This window comes from Quercus suber, unplaced genomic scaffold (assembly GCF_002906115.3).
Source record: "Quercus suber isolate HL8 unplaced genomic scaffold, Cork oak 2.0 scaffold_124, whole genome shotgun sequence".
In the NCBI taxonomy this organism is placed as follows: domain Eukaryota; kingdom Viridiplantae; phylum Streptophyta; class Magnoliopsida; order Fagales; family Fagaceae; genus Quercus; species Quercus suber.
This window is the reverse complement of record NW_027069588.1, coordinates 116,619-142,340: the sequence shown is the minus strand read 5'-3', so window position 1 is coordinate 142,340 and position 25,722 is coordinate 116,619. Positions and strand designations below refer to the sequence as shown.

The 25,722-nt window shown below is 36.2% G+C and overlaps 2 protein-coding genes across 2 annotated transcripts in view; both read right to left on the bottom strand.

The window, feature by feature from the left end:
- Window positions 1-17,142, bottom strand: part of LOC112014043 (gamma-glutamyl hydrolase 2) — a 53,438-nt gene extending 36,296 nt beyond the window's left edge. Inside the window, exons 1-2 of the mRNA XM_065775967.1 lie at window positions 16,395-17,142; window positions 10,942-11,028 (exon numbers count right to left, since the gene is read on the bottom strand). Coding sequence (XP_065632039.1) covers window positions 10,942-11,028; window positions 16,395-16,871 — 564 coding nt within the window. The 5' untranslated portion in view covers window positions 16,872-17,142. The remainder of the gene's footprint in view (window positions 1-10,941; window positions 11,029-16,394) is intronic.
- A 4,184-nt stretch (window positions 17,143-21,326) lies between these two features.
- Window positions 21,327-23,985, bottom strand: LOC112002670 (uncharacterized). Its single transcript, XM_024034827.1, has 3 exons — window positions 23,531-23,985; window positions 21,523-23,444; window positions 21,327-21,391 (listed from the first exon to the last, which is right to left on the bottom strand). Exons 1-3 carry the CDS (start codon window positions 23,983-23,985, stop codon window positions 21,327-21,329), a joined length of 2,442 nt encoding a protein of 813 aa, XP_023890595.1.
- Between the last annotated feature and the right edge of the window lie 1,737 nt (window positions 23,986-25,722).

The window sequence follows — 25,722 nt, the reverse complement described above, 5'->3', positions numbered from 1 at the left end:
CAAGTCTCCTTTCCACCTCTAAAATGGATTCCATGTTGTCCTCTCTTTGAAGTTAGCACTCAAACAAAGACTAATGTTTGTAACCGCTCCCACAAGAAAAAACTCAGACTTACCAGGATTAATTTTTTAACCTGAAACTGCCTCAACCAGATGAGCACCATACATAGTAGCAACAGCTGATTAAGATCAGCGTCACAGAAAATGAGTATTGTCAACAAAGTGGAGATGAGACATTACAAAAGAATGTCCCTCAAGATTGCCCACCCTAAAGCCTGATATACGGCCCTCATTAATAGCTTTATCCAACATTTTACCCATTGTATCCATCATAAATACAAATAGTAAAGGAGACAACAGATTACCTTGTCTCAAACCCCTAGAGCTCCCAAAAAAAACCAATAAGGAGAGCCATTAATCAAGATGGAGAAGTGAACAATAGACAAAGCCTTCTCTACATCCAACTTACATAGCACCACTAGTCGACCAGACTTTATTCTACTATCTAGACATTCATTGGCAATAAAAAAAAAAAAAAAAAAATCAAGAATATGCCTCTCCAACAAGAAAGCATTCTGAGATGTTGACGTACCTCCAAGAACTACATGCAACCAAATAGCCAGAACTCCAGCAATAAGTTTATAGACCCCCCAATCAAACTAATAGGCGAAAGTCCCTCACTTCCATTGCCTCAATTTTTTTTGGGATGAGAGTGATGAAGGTAGCATTCAGGCTTTTCTCAAACTAACCTTTGTCATAAAATATTGGAACATAGCCAAAAGATCAGATTTGAGTACAACCCAGCAAGATTAGAAAAAAGTCAGAGAAACCATCTGGTCCAGGATACTTATCTCCATTAAAACTCCTTCTAACGCCATGGATTTCTGCTTCCTTAAAGTGCCTCTCCAACATACTGCCTTTTCCCTAGAAAGCCTAGGGAACTCCAACATATATGGGAAAGATCTATGGACTTGCTACTCGGAATATAAACTCCTATAATACTGGGTGATGCATTCAATAATCATATCCCGATTAGATGTCAAGGCCCCATCAACCATAACACTTGTAATACTATTATTTCTTTGATTAGAGTTGGTCATGCGATGAAAAAAAAATTATGAGTAATGAGATTTATTGATATCAAAAAAGGGACTCCCTAGTACACAGGAAGTGTACAAGGGTCAACAAATCAAGTACAGTAATTACATAAATCAAGTAGATCAAGAAAAGAAGAAAATGATTGGTTTCGCAAAGCTAACAACCAATTGAATAAGGTTCTAAAGAAATAAAACTTGAGGTTTGGCATGGATCTCTCATTATCTTCAAAACACCTGCCACTACTTTCCCTCAAAGACACCACATTAAACAATGGGAAAAAATTTTCCATATATGACCATTTTGATGGCGACCAAACCTACCTTGCTAGCAAGCTAGGAGCCACACAACTAACTTTGGCATAACCCAACTTACTCCAAATAAACCCAAAACCATAGACCACGGATCCATAGCAACCAGACAATGAAGGAAAAGATAGTCAACCAATTCGCCATTACACTTGCACATGTAACACCAATCCAATATCCAAATATTCTTTTTTTCACAAATTGTCAATCATCAAACATTTCTCCAAAGCAACAGTTCAAACAAAGAAAACCACTTGATAAGGTATTTTTTGCTTCTATGCTTTTTCAAGGGAAACAAAATTCATTTGAGCCAACTAGAAGACAGTAAGAAACACTAGCCATAAACCCCTTATTTTTATCTGGTTTCCAACTCATTTTTTCCTCCCAAAATTTCCCTTACAGAAGAGCCATATATGGTATCCATAACCTCCAATTCCCAATCATGGACAACCCTAAAGAGACTTACATCCCAATGAAGGACCCCATTAATGAACTTCATAAGCTTAGCCACACTTGCCTCCTTATCTCTGCAAATTCTAAATAGTTCAGGATAGCTAACAATAAGAGAAGTCTCCCCACACCACCGGTCTCGCCAAAACTTCACCCTCAACCCATCACCAATTTCATATAGAATATAATGGGACAAAGTAGGTCATCCCAAGTAGGGGTGTTCACCAAACTGCACAAACTGCAAAAATCGCACCAAAACCGCCCGCAAAATGGCATAACTGCACGCACCACAAATAATAATGCACCGCCATATGGTGCAGTGCGGTTTGTAATTTTATAATAAAAAACCGCACAAACCGCACCGCACCACACCTTCTCTATATATTAATATATTTATTTATTTTTAATATTAAATATATTATTAATAGTTTAATAGCCCTAGTTTTCAAAAAAGAATAGTTTGATAACCCTAGAAGTGTTGACTAGGACTAGGAAAGCCAACTCAAAATAAAGAAAAACTAAGAGAAAAATTAGTTTTTGGTTAGGTAGGAAAAGCCCAAATTTTGAAAAATATATCGACTTCAAGCCGTTCAACTGCATCTTATACATTGCACCACACATGTGACAGCAAAAATGAGGTGTAGTGCACTTATGGTTTTCACTAGACTCTAAACCACACCGCACCGCACATGTGACCGCAAAAATAAGATGCAGTGCAGTTATAGTTTTAGCTAAACTACACCACAAAGTGCGGTGCTAAAAATAACCCAAAACCGCACCGCACTACGAACACCCTAATCCCAAGCTAATATATTTCCACAAACTGACACCAAAGGGACCAGGAACTGAACCGGTACACTAGCCACCCCATACACATCCATATTTCACTTGTCGCCAAAGAGCATCCCTTTCAAGCCCAAATCTCCACACCACTTCCCAAACAAAGTCTCATTAAAAAGTCTCAAATTCCTTATCCCCAACCACCTGAAGAAAGAGAACAAATATTGGCCCATCAAACTAGATGAAATTTGGGTTCATCCCTTAGATCACCCCATAAGAAATTCCGCTGGAGTTTTGCAATTCAGTTAGCCATAGAAGTAGGGATAGGAAAGAAAGAGAGAAAATAAGTAGGTAAATTTGATAGAATACTTTTAATTAAAGTAACTCTACCTCCCTTTGATAAGTACAAACATTTCCATCCTGCTAATCTCCTTTCCACCTTCTCCAAAATCGGGTTCCACATTGTCTTATCCTTAAATTTTGCACCCAAAGGAAGGCCCAAATTTTTCATTGGGCGAGTACCTTGTTTATAGCAGAGGCCATTCAACAATAACTCAATATCATGAACCGCTCCAACATGAACCAATTCTAACTTACCCATATTTATTTTTAGACCATAAACAGCCTCAAACCAAGTAAAGCACCATACAGAGAATCCGAATCTGATCAAGCTCGAAATCACAAAAAATAAGTGTGCCATCAACAAAGAGGAGGTGACACACCACCAAAAATCATCCCTCTAAATCACCCACACGAAAACCTAACATGTGACCTTCATGGAAAACTTTATCCAACATTCTTCCAAGAGCTTCCATGACAAAACAAATAACAAAGGAGACAAAGGAGCACATTGCCTTGTCTAAAACTTCTGGAGCTCTCGAAAAAGCCATGAGGAAAACCATTAATAAGAATAGAAAAACAAACAATAGATACCCAAAATAAATCCACCGCCATCACTTATCAAAGAAACCACTATGCTCTAGGAAATTCATAAGAAAGCCCCAATCCACTTGTCAAGGCATTCATTAGCAATAAATACAGGGTCAAGAATCTGCATGTTTAGAACAAAAGTATTTTGAGAAGCTAAAATGATATCTCCCATGACCGTGCATAGTCGAGTAGCCAAAATTTTAGCAATAATTTTATAAACCCCCCACGCAAGACTAATAGGGTGAAAGTCCTTGACTTCTACCGCTGCAATTTTTTTTGCGGTGAAAAAATTTTGAATTATAGTTCCCATCCCTCAAATGCAGAACCCTAAACTACTGTCTCCAACTTATCTCTTCTAACAATGTAGTCTTTTCAATTTAAATGCTGAGGCCTTTCCTTCTCTAATTTCTCCTCACCAAATAGTGGGTGCCTTTCTACTTTAACATCCAAGTCATTCAACTCACTCCACAATTTATGTTTCTTGACAGTGACATTACAAACTCCATTTCATTCCACTGTTTTAAATCCAATTTCAGCACTTTTAACTTTATGGCAAAAATATAACTAGGAGTCCCCTGAAAATAATAAGTCTCCCACCAAGATTTCACCTTTTCCACAAACCCCTCTACTATTAACCACGTTTACAAAAAGGTATATGCCCTTTTTGTTGGTTCCCTCACCATAAAAGAACAAGAAAATGATCAAATAAAACTCTAAACAACCTTATTTGAGAGATGCAAGTGAAATAATCTTCCTCATTGCTAGCAAGTTGGTCAAGCAATCTTATTTTTCCACAATCTCCCCATACTCCTCTTCTTTTTCCACAATCTTATTGCTGGCCGTATCAATTTGGACAGTATGTACCACACCCTTCGCTGGTCAACCCCACTAAACCTTTGGCCAATAAGAACCTAAAACCCCCTGTTACACAACAACCAACACAAAACATCATCCCACCCACTGTTCCACAACATAGACTTCTCCCTAACCTAGGGTTGACAAACAAGAATTCAGCTTCTTTTCATATTGACTCAAAGGCCTTTTCTTTGGCTTTTGATGGGGGTCGAACGGATTCTTATTTCATTAATGAGCGCTGGAGTAAGTTCCATGGATCTATCCGTGTGAGAAGGTTGAGGTTGGATTGGATCATTGCATGTTTGGCAGAATTATGTCAGTGAAACTATAGTAAGCAACATTTTTTCAAGCGGTTCTGCGAGAATTATAAAATTTTGGAGTTTACTAGTAGATCGAATAAGGGTGGTATGCTAGTGGAGATTTCTGAATATCACAATGGAGCAAAACGAGGCTGTTTGCGTGTTCCAGAAGGTGATAAAAAAGGCGGTTGGGCTACTCTTGAAAAGAAATTGTGTGAGTTTCTCTTGGGAAAAACTGAGTCTATGCCAAGGAAGGAGGCGGCGGCTAGCCATGGTGGATTTGACAAAACCACCGACAATCTAAGATCACAAGTTTGGCAAAAATTGAATGACTGTGAATTCAGGGAGTGATTTACTCTCAAGGAAGCAGTTTCCTAATCTTACTAGTAATTTTCAACAGAATGAGAGATTAGGGGGATTTGATTTTAAAAAAATGTCAAATATTTCAACTTAGTTAAGAGCTGGCCAGCCTGTACATGAAACCAATTGGAACTGGACCCAAGCCCATTTTGCTTTAAAAATAACAGTGGATTTAGAAGGTGCAGGTAGAAGGTCTGTTTGTTGGGATAATAAAACCCAGCCCATTAGTGAGGGGCCTATCTCCTTGGATACAAACTGTGATCTTGGGCCTCCCCACCAAGCCCAACCCCGCACTTCTAATAAAATTGTGGGTACCTCAGGTGTAGGGGATGTTGTTCCAGAACTGTGTCAAAGCTCCTGGGAGGTGGGCGAAGGGTTGGGCAAACTTGGGTCAAAACTGAAGACATCAGTACAGCCCCCAGACTACAGCGTCGAGGTGGGTCTTGTCTCCAACGTGGTTCTGCATCCCGATGGACACATCAACGAGGGTGAAGGATCAGGCAACCATGGTTCCAAGCTGAGGACAACAGCACAGCCTCTAAGCTCCAGTGCCCGGGCGGGTCTTGTCTCCGATGTGGGTTTGCACCCCGAAGGACACATCAACACAAGTAACAACGTTGCTCCATCAGCGGTGAGCTCTCCAACCTCGTTTTCAGCCGATGAGTTTGTCGATTCATTTCAGCGACACAACTTGGTGAGCCCGCATCTTTTCTCCTCTTTCTAGTTTGGTTTCCAATGAAGAGGTTTTAATGTTAGAGTGGGATGAGTCTTTGTTGTCAGTTAAGGGTGACGAGGAGCCAAAGTCACTGGTTTGCCATCCTTTGGCTCAGTGGGATCCTAATAGAGGTCTGGTTCTAGCTACAGAGGGTGATTTTGTTGAGGTTAATTCAGGGGATGATATGGAGCCTTCAAAATGGGTGAGAATGATGATCAAAGGCTTTGGCAAGTATGGGGTCTTTCCTATTTCCTCTTGTGAGAATCTATGTATTTCTTTTTTTTCAAAAGCTTGAGAGAAAGTGGGAAGAACAGGCTGCTGCTGCAAGCACATGTTGGGTGAGTAATTCAAGCCAAAAAGGTATGAGAGAATTAAGAAATTTAATTTCCACAATTAATTATGATGGTCAATCTGGAAGAAATACTCAAGGAAGTTTAAAATCCATTGGGACGGATCATTTTTCATGAATTTGAAACTTTTTTCTTGGAATGTGAGGGGATTGAACAATCCCCAAAAGAGAGTAATTGCGAAGAACTTGCTGGCAGAGTGGAAATGTGATGTAGTTTGTCTACAGGAGACAAAATTGGATAGTATCAATTCTACTAGTGTAGCCCTTTTGTAGTGTGGGTGGCTTTGCATGCTAATCATACTGCTGGGGGTGTATTATTGATTTAGGATAGAAGGATGTTTGAGAAAGTTGATTGTGTAGTAGGAAGGTTTTCAGTTTCTGTATTGTTGAAGGGTGTGACAGATGAATTTGAATGGGTTTGTTCCAGGGTGTATGGACCGACGGATGTTAGTCTCAAGGATGCTCTATGGGTGGAACTTGATACTGTGAGGTTAAGGTGGAGTTCGACCTAGTGTTTGTTGGTGATTTCAACGTTATCAAATACCCGATAAAGAGGTTTGGTTGCACTTCTTTCTCCCCAGACATGTTTAAATTTTCAAAATTCATTGGGAAACATTTTTTGGTTGACTTGCCTTTGATAGGGGGTGATTTCACTTGGTTTCTGGGTTCCAACAACCCTTCAATGTCTAATATAGACATAGTTTTGGTTTCAACAGAGTGGGAGGACCACTTCTTGGATGTGACCCAAAGGCTTCTTCCTCGTGTGTTGTCAAATCATTGCCCAGTCTTGTAGAGGCGGGTGGTATGTTGAGGGGGAAGAGTCCTTTTAAATTTGAAAATATGTGGCTGAAGGTGGAGGGTTTTGCGAATAGAGTTCGCCAATGGTGGAATAGTTATCACTTTGCTGGGCCCCCTAGTTTTGTGCTAGCATGCAAGTTGAAGGCTCTTGAGGGGGATTTGAAACATTGGAACAAACATGTCTTTGGGGATGTGTCTTCTAGGAAAAAATGCTTATTGACTGAGCTTTTGGATCTTGATTCAAAGGAAGGTCAGCAAGTCTTGTCTCAAGAGGAGGAATCAAGAAGAGTTATTATTAAAGCTAACATTGAGTCTTTGGCTTCTTTGGAAGAGATTTCTTGGAGGCAAAAATCGAAAGCTTTCATAAAAGAAGGGGATAATAACACCTGGTTTTTTCATAGACTTGCTAACTCTCACAGAAGAATGAATTTTATTAGGAGTGTGGAGGTGGATGGCATGTTGTATGAGGGCAAATCAGATGTTTTCTAGATCATGTGGTGGATTTTTATAAGAAACCTTACCAGGAATTGGAATCCTAGAGGCCTACTACTGATGGCTTAGAATTTGATTGTGTAGATGAGATTGAGAAGCTCTCACTAGAGAGGGATTTTAAGAAGGAGGAGATTCTTGATGCATTAAAGGAGGCTGAGGTAGGTAAGGCCTCGGGGCCTGATGGGTGTACTATGGCATTCTTCCAAAAATGCTAGAGTGTAGTGGAAAGGGATGTTATGGCATTCTTTGCAGATTTTCATAGACATGGCATCTTTGAGAAATCTCTTAATGCCACGTTTCTTTGTTTGATCCTTAAAAAGTTCAATGCTATTAGTATTAAGGACTTTCTTGAGGGCAGCTTGTATAAGCTTCTGGCAAAGGTTTTAGCTCATAGGCTAAGAGGTGTTCTGGATAAGCTCGTTTCTAACTCTCAGAATTCTCTTGTTGGAGGGAGACAGATTCTTGATTCAATCCTTATTGCAAATGAGCGCTTGGATAGTAGAATAAAGAGTGAGATTCCTAGTGTGATTGTCAAGCTGGATATTGAGAAGGCCTACGATCATGTGAACTGGAATGCTCTGTTCTACCTTATGGAGAGGATGGGTTTGGGGGAGAGGCAGCAGAGATGGATGAAGGCTTGCATTTCTACAGTTAGGTTCTCGGTTCTTGTTAATGGTTCTCTAGCAGGTTTTTTTGGCAGTTCTCGTGGTCTCCATCAAGGGGATCCTTTATCTATACTCTTATTCCTCTTGGTGATGGAGGTTAAGGCAAGTTGCTGAAGAAGATGGAAGTGGGCGGTTTCTTGAGCGGATTCCAAGCAGGCTCCCACGTTCAAGGGGGTTTCAAAATCTCCCATCTTCTTTTTGAAGAAGACACTATCTTATTCTGTGATGCTTCTAGAGAACAATTATTATATGTAAGAATGGTGTTGATTTTCTTTGAAGCTATCACAGGTTTGAAAGTCGATGTTGGTAAGAGTGAGATTGTGCCAGTAGGTGAGGTAGGCAATTTACATGCCCTAGCTCGTGTGTTATGTTGTAGGGTGGGAAATCTACCTATGAATTACTTGGGTATGCCTCTTGGGGCACATTACAAGGATCCCTCGATATGGAATTCAATTCTAGAAAAAATGGAAAGGAGACTTTTTGGGTGGAAACAGTTATATTTGTCTAAGGGTGGTAGACTTATTTTGTTAAAGAGCACTCTTTCGAGCCTTCCTACTTATTTTTTATCTCTATTCACTATTCCTCAAGCTGTAGCAGCTAGATTGGAGAAGATACAAAGCAATTTCCTGTGGGGGACTTCTGATGAGGTCTTTAAATATTCTTTAGTCAAGTGGGAGAAAGTTTGTTTACCAATGGAGGAAGGTGGTTTGGGGATAAGGAGTGTGTGGTTGTTTAATCAAGCCTTGCTTGTTAAGTGGTTATGGCGCTTTGGGAAAGAAGTTCACAGGTTATGGCGTCAAGTTATAGCAACCAAATATGGAGTGGATGGTGGGGGTTGGTGTACTAGGGATGTTCAAGGGACCCATGGCTGTGGACTGTGGAAGAATATTAAAGCAGGAGTTAAGAGTTTCTTTAGACAGGTGAAGCATGCTATGGGGGAAGGCCATCGTATTTGTTTTTGGTATGACCCTTGGAGTGGACCTATCCCTCTAAAGGATCTCTATCCAGATCTGTTTGCTTGTGTTGTTTCCAAAGAAGCTTGGATTTCTGATTTGGTTGTTTCTAATTTAGAAGGGGATAATAGAAGCTGGAATTTACGATTCCGTCGAGCGTTTCATGAAAGTGAGGTAGAGAGATCATGCTCTCTACTTAAGCATCTTTATTCTAATATAGTAATATGCCAAGGAGTGAGGGAGATGATACGTTGACTTGGAAGTTGAATCATTCAAGGGTCTTTGATGTTCGCTCTTACCATAACTTGCTAGCTAACCCAACTAGCTCTTCTTCTATCCCTTTTCCCTAGAAGTGCATTTGGAGTACCAAGGTACCTAAAAGGGTGTCTTTCTTTTTATGGACAGCAGCTAGGGGTAGTATTCTTACCATTGATAATCTAGTTCTTAGGTGTTTAACATTGGTTAATTGGTGTTGAATGTGCCGGTGTAATGAGAAAATTGTGGATCTTCTTCTACTCCATTGTAAGTTTGCTTATGCCTTGCGGCATGAAGTTTTTTTTATATTTGGAATCCAGTGGGTGATGCCGAAGACAGTAGCCTCCCTTCCTTTTGGCTGGTGGAATTGGCCGAGGAAGCATTTCTCTAATTTTTGGAATATGGTTCCAGCTTGTTTGATGTGGTTAATTTGGCAGGAGCGTAATAATCATACTTTTGAAGATATTGTGAGATCAATAGATCTTTCGAAGTCTATATTAGCTGGGACCTTATTTCAGTGGGGTAAAATATGGGGTTTTACACAATGTATTTCCATTTCTAAATTTCTTCTTTCTATTCATATCTCTTCCTGAGGTACTTGTATTCGTTTTAAATTCTAAGTGTTCACCATCGTGAACGTGATGTCCTTTTTATGAAATAAATCTTTGATTACCTAAAAAAAAAAGCCTACGGTGATTTGGAGCATGATCCCTCACAACCTCATGTGGAATATTTGGCAAGAGAGGAATACCCATACTTTTGAAGGAAATGAGAGATCAACCAATGACTTGAAGTTGTCTTTCCTCCTGATGTTGTTAAGAGTGGACAAATGCTTTGGGTGTCTTTACTTTTGTTTCTTTGGCTAATTTGCTTGATAGTTTTACTTTCCATGCTCCATAGTTTTTGATGTATTGCTGGTTCCTTAGCATAGTTCATGTGTATTGTTCTCTATTTTCAATGAAGTTTTTGTTAATGTGGTTAGTTTGGCAAGAATGTAATAACCGTATCTTTGAAGATAATGAGATATCTTTAGATATTTTAAAACATCCTCTTTTTGGTACTTTATTTCAATGGGCTTGTATTTGGGGTCTTACACAATGTATTTCAATTTCTGCTTTCTACAATATTTTAGCTGTTAGCTTTAGCTTTTGAGCTTTTTGTATTTTCTTTTTATTGCTTATCAAAAAAAAGTAACTAGGTACTTTCATGATAGAAAGCTTGATATAGGAAACTGTACTAAATATCACTTTGCTTATCTCAATAGTAATTTTGATCAATACATTGCAACCGCAAACCTCAACCACTTTCTAGTTATGTGAATTACACACCAAAATAGCACATTTCTAATTTGAGGCAGGGACTAAAAGGAAAACTACAAGTATATCAACTTTGAAAGGTGTGAACCATAGTGAATGCACTCAACCCACTGTACTTGGAAAATACAAGTTCTCTCCAACAAGCATTGCAAATGTCATGCAGAATTTTTTTTTTTTTTTTTTTTTTTGGAGGGGGGGGTGGTGTGGGTCAATATAAATCCAATTTTTTTCAGCCTGTCAAAAGCTGTCAACCCCATGCTGGTTCAGACTATCACATAGTTCAAGCCACTCCTTGTATAAATATTGCAGAAATGTAATTATTACCTTAAAAATCCTCTCGACAACTTTGTAGTACAGACCAGTTTTAGCCCACCCTCCTGTGAAGAGCACTCCATTGACCAAGTTGAGCTTCTGTAATGCAGCTGTATGTCATTAGCATGATGCTATAATTTTCTATAGGTAATGTTACAATCAGAGCCATGGGTCTTGACCCACAAACCTTGCCCTCCACCTTACTCTTACAAGAGAAAGGTGTCGATTGCAAGCAGAGATGATATGAGTGCTAAAATATGTAATTTATCAACATATCAAGTTTCTCCAAATAACTAGATAACAGTAATACTGCAATATCAAATTATCAAACAAATTCAAAGGACCGAGCCAACAGCCAATATGCACACCAAGAACTTAAATTATTGGATTTTGGATGGGATATACTAAAATAATTGGACCTCTTGATAGTAATGCATAATCTATAGGTTGGTCCAGTTAAAATCCCCCAGATCCCCAGGTTTTTGGGTCTCTCTCTCTCTCTCTCTCTCTCTCTCTCTCTCTCTCTCTCTCTCTATATATATATATATATATAAAAATTGATGGTGGAATCATAACATGGTTAAAGAAAGGATATTCTCTTTGGAAGCCTAAATCTAAGGCAAAGCCAAGAATAATGCTCAGTTTGTTTTGATGTAAAATATTTTCACATTTTACCATATTTGTTTTGCAGTAAAATAATTCATCAAATGTAAAATATTCAGTCAAAGGAAAAACTAAGGCAAAAACTATAAAATATTTTACACTTAAAAATCAGTAAAACGTTTTACAACTTCTTCTCCTCTCTCACTCCCAACACTTTTTCAGCTTCTCCCCCTATCTTAACTTTCTAAGTTCTTCTCCCTCTCTCCATCTCTCAGCTCTCTCACTCACAAGGCCACAACCCTCTCATCTCCACCCATCTTGCACAACCCATCTCACACCGTCGCCCACCCACTGACCAACCCCAACCACCATCATCGGCACTACAAAACTTCATCATGTCTCTTCTGCACAAATCCATCTTTCGCTTCTCTCTTGCACTGCCTTGGGTCCAACAACAGTCTTCGATCTCGCCTCTGCTGGGGTTAGATTTTCAGATTATGTTCTTTATTTCTTGGGTTTTCGATCTGAGTTTGTAAAGGTTTTTCTTGTTTATGGTGGTTGCCTTTTGGCAGGTTTTTCCGATCTCTTTTTTTTTTTTTTTTTTTTTTTGGGTTTTTCGATCTGGATTTTGGTTGACAGTGGTTGTCATTTGAATGGTCAATGGTGGTTTGGTGGTTGGTGGCTGTTTTTTGAATGGTTGGTGGTGTTTTGGTGGCTGTTTTTTCTTCCGTTGTGGAGTTTTTTTTTTTTTTTTGGCTGAAGGTCTGTGCACCAGTTGAGTTTTGAGAAATATGAAAAAAAATTCATTTTACAGTGAAACATACAATTTTTCACTGTATTTTCATGTTGACAATCAAACATGGTAAAATATTTTACATCTGCAAATATTTTACTTTGAAACAAACTGAGCGTTAGTGTCCATGGTAGTTAATTAAGTTTTTATTTGGTTAGTCTTGAGTCAAGGGTATTTTAGTAATTTTACAATTGTTGGGTATGGGCCATAGTTATAGGCCATGGGATTTATTAACGAGTCTTGTTTAATTATAGGTCTTTATGTACGGGCTTTGGTTTAATTATTAAGTTTAAATAGTGTCCTAATACTAGTAGGAGTCCTAATACTACTAGTACAAGTAAGAGTCTTTATATATATTGTGCTCAATGTATTCAAGAGGTAGAATGAGTTGATTAATAAAATTGAGTGTTTTGAGCAGTGAAGCACCGACGCGGCTCCAGAGGAGCTGCACCGGAGTCGGACTCGGCCGGACGCGGGACGCGGCAGGGACGCCGCTGACCGCGAGTCCGTGCCGCGTCGGGCCACGTGGCAGCGCCGACTCGCGCCGACGCGGCGCGAACCGGGCCGACTCGGGCCGAATCGGCCGTATCGGCCGATTCGGCCGAATCTGAAATTTCCGGTTCCGGCCGAAATTATCCGAAATTTCCTGTTCCGGCCGAAATTATCCGAAATTTCCGATTCCGGCCGAAATTAAAAAAAAAAAAAAAAAAAAAAAAAAGGTGCGAAACGCACCGTTTGACCTAACCTAAAAATATATCACACTCACTCACTCTTAGTAGTCCAAAACCCAAAATTTTAGTCCGTCCCTCATAATTTCCAAACATTATGGAATGTTTTAGTTTTAATCTTGTGGGTTGTATTGAATTTACGAACATCTTGTTTTAATTATTATCTACTATTGCTCTTAAATTTGGTATATGTTTATATAATATGAAAAAGTGTGCTTAGCAATATATTAAAAATATAAATAAATATATTTTTAATAATTTTTTATTCGCCGAGTCCCGCCGCACCCGCACCCACCTTTTTCAAAAATTGCCGAGTCCCGCACCCGCACCCGCACCCGCACCCGAGTCCCGAAACGCACCCGTGCTTCCTAGGTTTTGAGCAATGGGTACTGTTCACACAGCCCCTAAACAGCTCTAACTTCTCTCTAATTCTTCATCATTCCTAACCCAAAACCCACCACAACTAAACGTAGACAAATCCCTAATCTATCCTACATCATATATATATATATATATTCCCACTTATGTAGATTCTCTTCATTGTCTTTTTAATTCCATTATGTTCTTTAATTGTTCCTAAGTTCTTTTTCAAAATGAATAAGAAATGCGATTAACATGGCTCAACAATGAATAAACTCACCACTAAATCTATCAATTTCAGGTTTTGATTAATCACAATCCAATTACCTACATGTACACAATGTTCTAGACATGAGAATACATTTTGCATTTTGTTTTTCTTATTTAGGTAGTGTTTGGTAACTCTACTTTTTTATTTTTATTTTTGATAAGTAGGTTGCGTTTGGTAACTCTACTAGTATTCCATAAAATAAATAAAAACAATATGTATTCTAGCAAAATGATTTCTAAAAATTATATTATGACAGAATGCCTGTTTATAAAAAAAACTATATTTGGTTTAATGCTGAAACTTTTACTAAAAAGTAATTATGCTGAATGAAATTGAGTTTAACCATATTATTGGAGAATGCATTTTTTCCAATTAATTAATTTTACAATTAGAACATTAACCATTTAATAAATTTTTAAAATAATAACCCTATCACCAAAAAAAATCTAGGTAGATACCAGAAGAAAAAAAAAATCCTTATTTTAATTATATCTTCCTTCTCAATTCTCTCTCGTTTTTTTTTTTTCTTTCTTTTTCCTCTTTAAAATTAACCAGCCCAAATGCTCAAGCTAAACCTTTTTCTTTTTTCTTTTTCCCTCTCTTCCACAAGACTCCCCTTTTATCCTCCTTTATTTTTTCCTCTGTTTTTTTCTTATCCCTCTACTCATTCATGGTTCACCAGTGCATCAAAATCAAATGGAGAAGCTGACATTAATATTTTTTAGGCAAGTGCATCCAAATCTCATAAGCTGCCCCAGAGTTACATTTCTGCAATGCAACAATGGAAGAGTTGTTGAGCAGTGGTGATTGGGTGCTTCTAGGGGATTGAAGTGATTTGTGTGTAGGTTGTGGTAGCGGGTTCTTTTCTTTGGAATCAATGAGGGAAGCAGCTCAGTTGGAGGGCTGGAAGTTGGATCTGTTGGCAATGGCTGTCTGAGGGGAGGTTGGAGGGATGAGACCTGGCACGATGATTGTATGGTGTTCATGGTGGTGGTCTTTGGGTAGTGAATTGGTGATTGGGTGTGAGGTTAAACTGGCAATCATGTATGTTAACCGTGATTTTTTAGGTTAATATTTGAAAAAACTATATATGTATATATATATATTGGCTAAAATAATGTCTCCATCCCTAACTTTACCAAAAATTCAGTTTTCCTCCCAAAACTTTAAAAAGGTTTGTTTTTCATCCCTAAACTTTGCATAATGTTCTACTTTATGCCTTTCTGTCTATGTCCATTAGTTTTATAAACTACGCAGCCTAACGGAAAGCTAATGTGGTATTTGACTTTGACCAAATTTTTTCCTTTTTAAAAAATTGAACATATCGTTTGAAATAGGTACACATGGAAAAAAAATATATAACCGAGACAAATTACCCAATGTCCCCCTTGGACTTCAACAAAAATCACTAACACACAATCATTGAACTTTTTTCCCACCATTTGCTCAAGAACCAAACAGTACGCATAACATAACCGCTCAAAAATCCCAATACTCAAAGTTGTTTGTTTTTAAAGGGTCTTATAGAGAAGATTATATTGATCAACATAGATTGATTCAGAAATATGCTTGTCTTAAATTTATGTATTTAATAACAATCAATCCAAACAAAATCAAACAAATAACATTTGAAAAAAGAAAACATAAAATCTAAATCTTTCTAAAAACGAAGAATAATAATTAGTTATATAACGGCTCAAAATATGGGTAGTGAATAGTGATATATCACGACGGTTGGCAAGGCCAACTGGGCCAATTACAATGACAGAGACCTTAATTTCACAAATCGTCATTGTCCCCTCAGTACACATAAGCTAAACACAAACATAACAAAAACGATAACCTTAAAAACAAATGAGAATACTCCAATCTAAAAGAAGCAAAAGAGAAATAGAATCTCACAAATTGTGTGGTTCTAAGCCCTAAGTTCCTAACTCATTGATAGGGAAGTTTTGTTGAAATCCAAGGGAGATGTTGTGGGGCAATTTGTCATAATTATATTTTTTTTTCCAATGATTTCATGACATGTGTTCAACTTTTGTTTTTTTTTTTTTTTAAATAGTTTGGTCCAAGTCAAATACCACATCAGCATTCCCGTTAGGCCACATCTGACCAAGTAGAATGTTTTGTAAAGATCAGGGACAAAAGATGAAACTTTTATAGTTTTGGGACAAAAACCGATTTTTTGGTAAATTTTAGCCACAAAAACAACATTTTGGCCAAAAATTATTATTTCATAATATTTTTATAATGAATTATTCCTTTTATAGAAAAAATTCATTCTCCAGTTCTATAACCAAACACAACTTCATTCAGAGTAATTACATTTTCGTGAGAATTTTAATATAATAATAAAATAAAATAAAAAATATTTTAGCAACATTCATAAAGTAAAAATTCATTCTATTTTACCAGAAAAATCTATCTGCACCATAGCCGTATGAAAATATATCTAGAATTAAAAAAATAAAGAAGGCATCAATCCCAATCCATCCATCCCCCTTGCTGTCAAAACTCAATTAGCACAAACGCCTCCTAAGGAACTTCATCATCGTAATATACTCAAAAAGCTCATCATCTACCTGACCTGAACCCTAATCTAATAAATAAATAAATAGCCCAAATAATTCTTCTTCTTTATCAAATTTCAACTAGCATAATAAATAAAACCTTGAAAGAAAAAGTAAGGTTAATTAAATAATAATAGTACCTGGAAAAGAATGTGGGAAGGTTCATTATAGATGAGAGGAATAACACGAGCACCAGCGGATTCAACGAATTTGACATAAGAGGCCGCAATGTAGGAAGCGTTTGTGGCATTGTTGAGACGTCCAGAGGCGCCGTCGCCCGGGTGGCTCAGAATTCCGATGACCGGCCGGTAGTTGAGGTTGGGATCTGGAGTGATACAGGCGGTGGTGGTGGTGGTGGTGGTGGAGTCGGCGAGACCGAGTTGATGATCTTGAGTTGGGAGAAGAATCGTTGACTGAGCTTTGGCGAGGCTGAGTTCTTTTGAGTAAGAAATGAGGAGAGGGATCCAGAGGTAGTTCCAGATTTCAGAGTAAGAGGAAGAGGAAACGACGTCGTTCTTCGGCATGTCTGAGCCAGTACTGGAAGATGAAGATGAAGGTGAAGGTGAAGATGAAGTTGAAGATGAAGAGGAGTACTGTGGTACGGCGTCGTTTGTCATTGCTAAATTTATAATCAAAAGCAGGAAAGAGAAGGATAAAGTGAATTCATGAACGATGATAATTGATACTACCTATTATTATACACTGAAAGAGACAGGAACGGTGGGACTCATTTAATAATTCAAAATGGAGATGGCATTGGGCATTGCCATTTGGGATTGGGAGCACACAAAATGGGAGGAAAAAAAAAATCCCAAAAAAAAAAACATAATCTTGTATACCAAAGGAAAATACAAACAACAAACAAACAAATAAAAGACTCCTCTATCATTTCAATAAAGAAGAAAGTTCGAGTTCCAAGATTTTTCACAAGGAACTCGAGTTTTATTCAAATGGAAGTCGAGTTTCCTAGACTCGATTTCCACGTTTTTTTTTTTTTTTTAGCTTCGTTTCAGACTTCACGAAAGGGGGAATTGGGTTGGAACTCGAGTTTGTTAAACTCGATTTTCAAAAACAGTCAAACTTACTAAAATATTTCATCTGCATGCTATGCACCAAAAACTTTTCTGAAAAGCTACTATTTGGCAAAATTGGCCAAAAAAGCAGTGACTCAATTCATTTGGTGTGCGTTTGGCTCCAGGTTAAAAAGCTAGTTTATTGTTACTACTATTAATGGATCCTATTGAATTTTTTAGTACTATTTATAGATCCCACTATACTATTTTAGCTAACTTTTACCTTTATCTACAATACTTTCAACAAAAAATCTTCAGTTTTAGCAAAATAAGTAGATCCTAAACAATCCCAAATAGATCCTTGGAGTCCTTATTGTGTTTTCGCCTTATGGGGTCTGCTGAGTGCTAAGTGCTGACTAGGAATTTTAGTTTTAAACACATGGTAGACCCCATTCACCATGAGAATTAGCCACACACATTTGGACTCACACATGAATTCTATTTCTAATACACCGTAGTAGATTATATTTGGTTCTATTTTTATTTTGCATTTGTAATTTTTAATTTATTTATTTCTTTTAATTGAATTCAAAATTCATATTAATCATTGGTCGTAAAAAAAGAAAAAAAAATTCCACAATTTTACCCCAATTTGTAAAGGTGTATTGATTGAGTTCTTGAAAATAAAAGTAATCAACATACCAAACCAATTCAACTGCACTTAAGTATAAACACAATCACATTGACTTTAAAACTGTCAATGTAAAGAGAATTATACGCTTTCAAACCAAATCAAGTAATAAAATGATATATAATTTATAAATAAATAAAACAACAAAATAAAAAGAAGATAACAACCTATCCAAACATACCACGAACCCTCACAGTCGCATCTTTACTCCTTGTATAGCGTATTAGACTCCAATAACAACACTATCTTACTCACAATCTCACTCACAATCTATTAATAAAAAATGAAGGAAAAAAGCCTCATAATTGTTAACACAGTAAACTAAACACCTACAATTGTTTGCTCACTCCTAAGTTTAGGAGATCGTAATAATATAATTCTTAGAGTACCAAGGTCGAATCAAAAGGAGCAAGATAGATTCAAAAACAATATAATTAAACAAAAATTTGAGTAAAGAAGAAAAATACTTTTGTTTGGTAATTGTTAACAAGAACAATAATAAAAACTGACTTAAATCAATAATGTAAATATTAGGGCATCGGGGTGTTTCCCTATATCGATATGAAATTTTTTGTGATCTAAGAAATTATATATTTCATAATTGATTGTTCTTAGACAATTAAATACTTATGATTCGGTTGAACTAAGACAATTCAAGAACGCATAATAACCTAGATTACTAATGCGGTTAGAAAAATTTTCAGAAAAACTCATTCACTTTAAAACCTGATTTCTATTTGAAACTATTAGAAATTCATCTAAACAATAAGAAAAACATGATTGAACTTATTGAAAGCATGGAAGAACTAATACATCAAAAGAAATCTAATTGAACAATCAAATATGTTGTTGATAAAATCCTAAAAAGAATCACATTTAATTTTCATATCGTATAAAAGAAACATAACCCCTAGCCTTAGTAAAGAGTTTAGATTGCCATTTGAGAAAGGAAAATTCAAGGTTTTCTCTTCCAAAATTCATTCTACACAACCTCCCTTCAAAACCCTAACGTCAAAGTGTCTAAAGAAAATAAAACTTTTACTATTTTAATTTTCGTCCTGGTTTACAGCAGTGACTTGTGAGTTAATTTCGGCCTTCAAAAATTAAAAATTTTGAAAAACTCAAAACTGGAAAGTTGTAGATATTTAAGTCATGGTTCCAACCCATCCTGTCTTGTGTTAATTGGATTTTTAAGGAGAGAGATATGCCCAAAATACTGATTAGTGCTCAAATCAGATTTTTCCTTTTCAGCTTTTGCCTCTTTGACTTCTTTCCTTATTTAAAGCTTCCAATCATGGTAGACGATCCAAGCACTCCAGCTGCACCTCCTTAAATATTTAAGCATGGTCCTTTAACTCCACTTTAATTCTAATTTGCCTCCATTCTCTCACAAATTCCTGTAAACTCATCTTTCTCACATAATTTTCTGAAAGTAGAAAATTACACACGATAAATGACATCTTATTCAAGAAATTATGTAAAGATAATTAATAGGAACTAATACAAATCATGGCTTAATTATACAAATTAAGCATAGTAATAAGGAGATAACGCCCACATAAATATATAACAAGTATACATTTTAAGGCGTTATCACACCCTTCCAACTTAAATCTTGCTAGTCTCTAGCAATCCACAAAGTACCCATGTCTACTAAAACTAAAAAATTAAAACTAAAATACAAGCCACTTTCGTAGGCTACACGACTACACTTTCCATGTACAACAAGTCTTTGAACCCCTAGGTCACCCTAGTGGTCGAGTTTACTCTTATAGGGGTTTGTAGTGACTCTACCCACAAAAGTCAAAGGTTTCCTGAAAATTCCTGCAGCAAATGTTAGTCTACTTTATCATTATATCATACAAATAAACTTTCAATTTTGAGTTGGGATACTATTCATCATATTAAAGAGTTTTCACTAGCTTCACTTTTGGATTGTGTGTGCATAACCCATCCAATCAAACTGGCTTTTCCAAATATGCATAGACCAAGAATAATCTAGATTATAGCCTCTACTCTAAAACCTCTCTTAAGTCATCAACACTTTGAAAGAACACACATAGAAGTAATGGTTTCTCTCTTTAAATCACATGTCAACAAAAAGGAAAGAGGAAATTTTAAGAATATTATATGTGTATACAAAAATAGCCGCTAAAACAACAGAAAAAAATCCCTTGGAAATGATGTTGAATTCTTGGAAATATGAGGTTAATACCATTATCATCCCTAGTTTTTATCCCAAACACATACCAGCTATGCACCTTTAGGATTAACTACGACTTTAAGTTTAGTGGTAACATAATCTTATGAAGGCAAACTACTCTCTTTGAAATATGAGATATATGAATCAAACGTAGAAAATTCAAGCCAAACCCAACTCATAGCAATAACAACCAACTTGAATCAAAATAACTTTTACTCAACCATATAACCCTTCTAAAATACATAAAAGATGTATAAGACACAAATGATTTATTGATTAATTATGTACGCCTCTTCTTTCTTTTTCTTTTTCTTTTTTTTTTCTTCTTCTTTTTGATTTATTTATTTATTTATTGAAGAAAAGAGAGACAATGGTGGTATCTAAACACATCAATTGCTTAAAACTTAAACCCCCAAAAGAATACCTATAAATAAAATTGTTTTGTGGTACTGTAGAAGTATTTCTCATGGCTCAAATGATGGTGACAATGGTTAATGTAAAGGTAGGTTGAATATTAGTTTAACCGGTGACAAAAGATTGATGGCCTTAAACTCTCATCTCCTAAAATTCCACATAAACCAGCATGCCTAAAGACAAAAATAAGTAATATAATGGTATATCTTCCCATAATGTTTCCAGTAGTCAACAAAAAAATATAGAGATCCTTTACAAAAATTGAAGTATATGAGAGAAATTTAAGAGTTCAAACAAATATATACTCTCACAAAGAAAAGTAAGGCTCAAGAACTCTCTATATGGGTTGAGTTTCAGCTTATATTTAACTTGTTCATGATCCATGCATGTCCAACATCCAACTGTCCGCTAACCTGGCTATTATGTTGAAAAATTTTCAATTATGCTCTTCATGAAAGAGTCTTAATATAGCAAATAGTATAACCAACTTAGTATTATTCATTCCATCACATGATATAAAAATAAAGCTTATAACTCTTCTATATTCAAATTCAAGGTTTTTTTTTTTTTTTGAAAAGAAATAAAGAAAANAATTTCTTTCACACCTGCAAATGTTAGCTCACAAAAAAATAATAACAAAACAAAAAAAACAAAAAACAAAAAACAAAAAAAAAAACAGAAGGAAAAAAAAAACAGAAAGAAAAGAAAATTAAAACAAATATGGCACAACTTCATAAGGCCCTTTCAAAGTTCACGTAGCATCCCAGTAGGCAGGGATCTCCAGTGACATAGTCTCCTCCTCAGGTATAACTCCCCCTAAAAATGGTTTTAACCTTTGTCCATTTATTTTCAAAATCCTACCATCTTTAAGGTCCTCAACTACTACAGCTCCATGATTAAACACTTCCTTTACAATAAAGGGCTATCCCACCTAGGTTTTAACTTACCTGGGCCTAAATATGCATATTTAAGACCACCGGGCAGTGGCTTAAGGTCCAGTTGTGGTGCCTCTTCAATTGAATGCACGAGCTTTTTTTCATTTCCTAGTAGCTCTTTAAAGCAAGGCTTCCATCCTTTATTAATGGCCATCATTTGTTGTTCTTCCAAAACCTGAGAGGAATCCAACGAAGAAAAATTTTTAGATACATGAATATCACATTCTAAATTATAAAAACCAACAGAATTATTAAGAAGAGTTTCAAGAGGATCAAAAAAACAATTCTTATTAAACTCTTCTTGAACCACCGCCCCAATGAAGTTCACATAAGCACAGTCATCATCCTCGTGAGGTTGTTTAGCCACATGAAATATGTTTAACTCCAAAGTTATGGAACCAAAAGTAAATTGCATCCTTCCATTCCTACAATTAATTAAAGCATTAGCTGTGGCAAGAAAAGGTCTACCCAAAATAATAAGGGTATGAACACTAGGATGTAAAACAGGTTGGTAATCTAGAACAATAAAATCAATAGGATAATAAAATTGTTTAATTTTCACCAACACATCCTCAACAATCCCTCTCGGTTTCCTTACAGAGAGGTCAGCCAACTGTAAAGTTACTGAAATAGGTTTTAACTCACCAAGTCCAAGTTTTTGATATACACTGAAAGTGATCAAATTATCACTTGCCCCAAGATCTAGCAATGCATGCTCCATGATGTAATATCCAATAGTACAAGAGATCGTAGGACAACCTGGATCCTTATACTTTGCTGGGGTCTTATGTTGGATAACTGCAATTACTTGTTCTGTTAGGAATGTGATCTTCTTCACATGATGCTTTCTCTTGATGGTGCATAGGTCCTTAATTACCTTAGCATATGCAGGCACTTGCTTGATAACATGCAATAATGGCAAATTTATCTTAACTTGATGCAAATGCTCTAATATCTTAGATGTGGTGTCCAATTTCTTAGGTAATTTTAAGGCTTGTGAAAATGGTGGAGGGATTGGGCATTTTTCAATGCCATCAAACCTAAGTGACTCAATTTCATGCTTCTCTTTTTCAACTGGGGTCTCCTTAGATTTCTTAGTTACTAAAGGAGAACTTTTATCAATCTCTTTACCACTCCTCAAAATGGTCACAGCTTTAACTTCCTCATATTTATCCTTAGAGCCAATTTTTAGATTTTGATTGATGGGATTAGGTTGAGCTTGGGAAGGAAGTTTCCCTCTCTCTGTCCCACTCAATGAATTTTTAAGCCTAGTTATATGACTCTTGGTCTCTCTTATCTCTTCATCTAGCCTAGTGAGCATGGATTCAAACTTTTGATTTTGCTCACTTTGCCTTTGAATGAAAGTACTAAGTGCATCTTCCAAGAAAGTTCTAGATGATGATGATGCAAGTGGTGAATTAAAATTCCTTGGAGCAGGAGGATTCAACACATTGTCACTCTTATAACTCAAATACAGATGGTTTTTCATATTTGGGTTATAATTGTTAGAATATGAAGACTTATTTGGCCAATATGAATTAAATGCATGTACTTGTTCTTCTGGCACATTCAAGAATGATGAAAGTGATGCACATTCATTTGTAGCATAGTTTATCTCATGACAGATTTTACACACCTCCATTGGGTCCTCTCTAAAGGTAGCACTAACATTCCTACTTCCTTTCATTTTGAGTGCTTCAATTTCTTTAGTTAACATGCTGATTTTTGCACTCATGTTATCATCTTCCCTCAACTTAAAAACGCTTCCACTAAAAGTGGTAGTGTTAGTTCTAGTCCTATCAATGGAGTCCATAGGGCTAGGTCCAGTCCATGTGTTGAAGTTTTCAGCTATCCCATCAAGATAATCCACTGCATCTTCGGGTTCTTTTTGTAAAAAGTCCCCTCCGCATGAGAGTTGAACAAACTGTCGGTCCCTAGGTGTAAGTCCTTCATAAAAATAGCTAACCAACTTTCAATCTTCATACTCATAAGTTGGGCAGAAATTGAAAAGATTTTGTACCTTTCCCAAGCTTGGTATAAGGTCTCATTTTCTCCTTGGACAAAACTAGCTATCCTTCTTTTTACTTGTTGAACTTTGTGAGGAGGAAAATGTTTCTTAAGAAACTCTTTGGCCATCTCCCCCCAACTACTTATAGACCTAGGTTTCAAGGTGTAAAGCCAACTTCTTGCCTTATCCTTAAGAGAAAAATGAAAGAAACGTAACTTAGCAGTCTCAATAACATTTTGTGCATAGAAACTACTAATTACCTCTTCAAAAGCTCTAACATGGATGTAAGGATTTTCATTTTCTTGTCCTCTAAAGTCAAGAACTATTGCTAATAAACCTTGTTTCAGTTCTACATGTGGTGCATTAGATGGAAACATGATGCATGAAGGAACAGAATTTTGTGTGGGATGCAACAATTCATACATAGTTCTTCTATTCTTCTCATGATTACGTGTTTCATCACCCATGACTGATGAAGAAGGTGAAGGCAAAGGTGTGTCAAAAAGATTACCAAAGTAAGTTTCAAAAATTTCTAATCTGCCTCTCTCATTTCTAACCCAAATGCTCATGCAACAATGAATGCCAATCAAATAAAATAAATTAAAAACAAACAGAAAAATAAAAATAAAATAAGGGGAAAAAAATGGAACGAAGTTACCAATAGAAGAATTTCCACCGGTTATGCTTTGCTCCAAAAAAATTGCCTCTGAACACGCAGCAACTCCTCGGCAACAGCGCCAAAATTGCTTGCTCACTCCCAAATGCAGGTGATCGTAGTAATATAATTCTCGAAGTATCGAGGTCGAACCACAAGGAGCAGGATAGATTCAAAGACAATATAATTAAACAAAAATTTGGGTAAAGAAGAAAAATACTTTTGCTCGATGATTGTTAACAAGAATAATAATAAAAACTAATTTAAATCAATAATGTAAATACCAGGGCATCAAGGTGTTTCCTTATATCGATATGAGATTCTTTGTGATCTAAGAAAATATATATTTCATAATTACAATTAAAAACTTATGATTCAGTTGAACTGAGACAATTCAAGAACGCATGATAACCTTGATAAATAATGCGGTTAGAAAAGTTTTCAGAAAAACCCATACACTTTAAAACCTGATTTCCATTTGAAACTATTAGAAATTCATCTAAACAATAAGAAAAACATGATTGAACTTATTGAAAGCATGGAAGAACTAATACATCAAAAGAAATCTAAATGAACAATCAAATATGTCGTTGATAAAATCCTAGAAAAAATCACGTTGAATATTCATACCGTATAGAAGAAACATAACCCCTAGCCCTAGCAAAGAGTTTAGGCTGCCATTAGAGAAAGGAAAATACAAGGTTTTCTCTGCCCAAAATTCGTTCTCACAGCCTCTCTTCCAAACCCTAATGTCTAAGTGTCCCAAGAAAATAAAACTTTTTTACTATTTTAATTTCCGTCCAGGTTTACAGCAGTAACTTGTGAGTTAGTTTCGTCCTTCAAAAATTGAGAATTTAGAAAAACTCAAAACTAGAAAGTTGTAGATATTTAAATCACAGTTCCAACCTATCTAGCCTTGCATCCATTGGATTTTTGAGGAGAGAGATACGTCCAAAATACTGATCAGTGCTCAAATCAGATTTTTCCTTTTCAGATTCTGCCTCTTTGATTTCTTTCCTTATTTGAAACTTCCAATCATGGTAGACGATCCAAGCACTCCAGCTGCAACTCCTTAGACATTTAAGCATGGTCCTTTAGCTCCACTTTAATTCTAGTTTGGCCTCCATTCTTTCACAAATTCCTGTAAACTCATCTTTCTCACATAATTTCCTGAAAGTAGAAAATTACACACAATGAATAGCATCTTATTCAAGAAATTATGTAAAGATAAATAATATGGACTAATGCAAATCATGGCTTAATTATACAAATTAAGCATAGTAATGAGGAGATAACGCCCACATAAATATATAACAAGTATATATTTTAAGGCGTTATCAATGCTCATAAAATAAGAAAATAAAGATAGAAGTATGCATGGATAACAAAGTCTTCATTGTAGATGATTGCAAGTATTTCATTTGATTAAGAGTTTCAATTATAGCATATATTATCATTCATTGCAAAATTTTATATATTGTTACAATGTCTTATCAAAATTTAGTTGTTTATTGTTGAAAGATAATGAAATTCATTATCATTCTAAGTA

Bases quoted from the DNA above. Each gene is read 5' to 3' on its own strand.
- LOC112002670 (XM_024034827.1), bottom strand. From the start codon at position 23,985: ATGGGTGATGAAACACGTAATCATGAGAAGAATAGAAGAACTATGTAT. The intron at 23,445-23,530 runs GTACAAAATCTT...ACTTACACCTAG, and splicing joins TTATACCAAGCTTGGGAAAG to GGACCGACAGTTTGTTCAAC. The intron at 21,392-21,522 runs GTAAGTTAAAAC...AACCATTTTTAG, and splicing joins ATATGCATATTTAGGCCCAG to GGGGAGTTATACCTGAGGAG.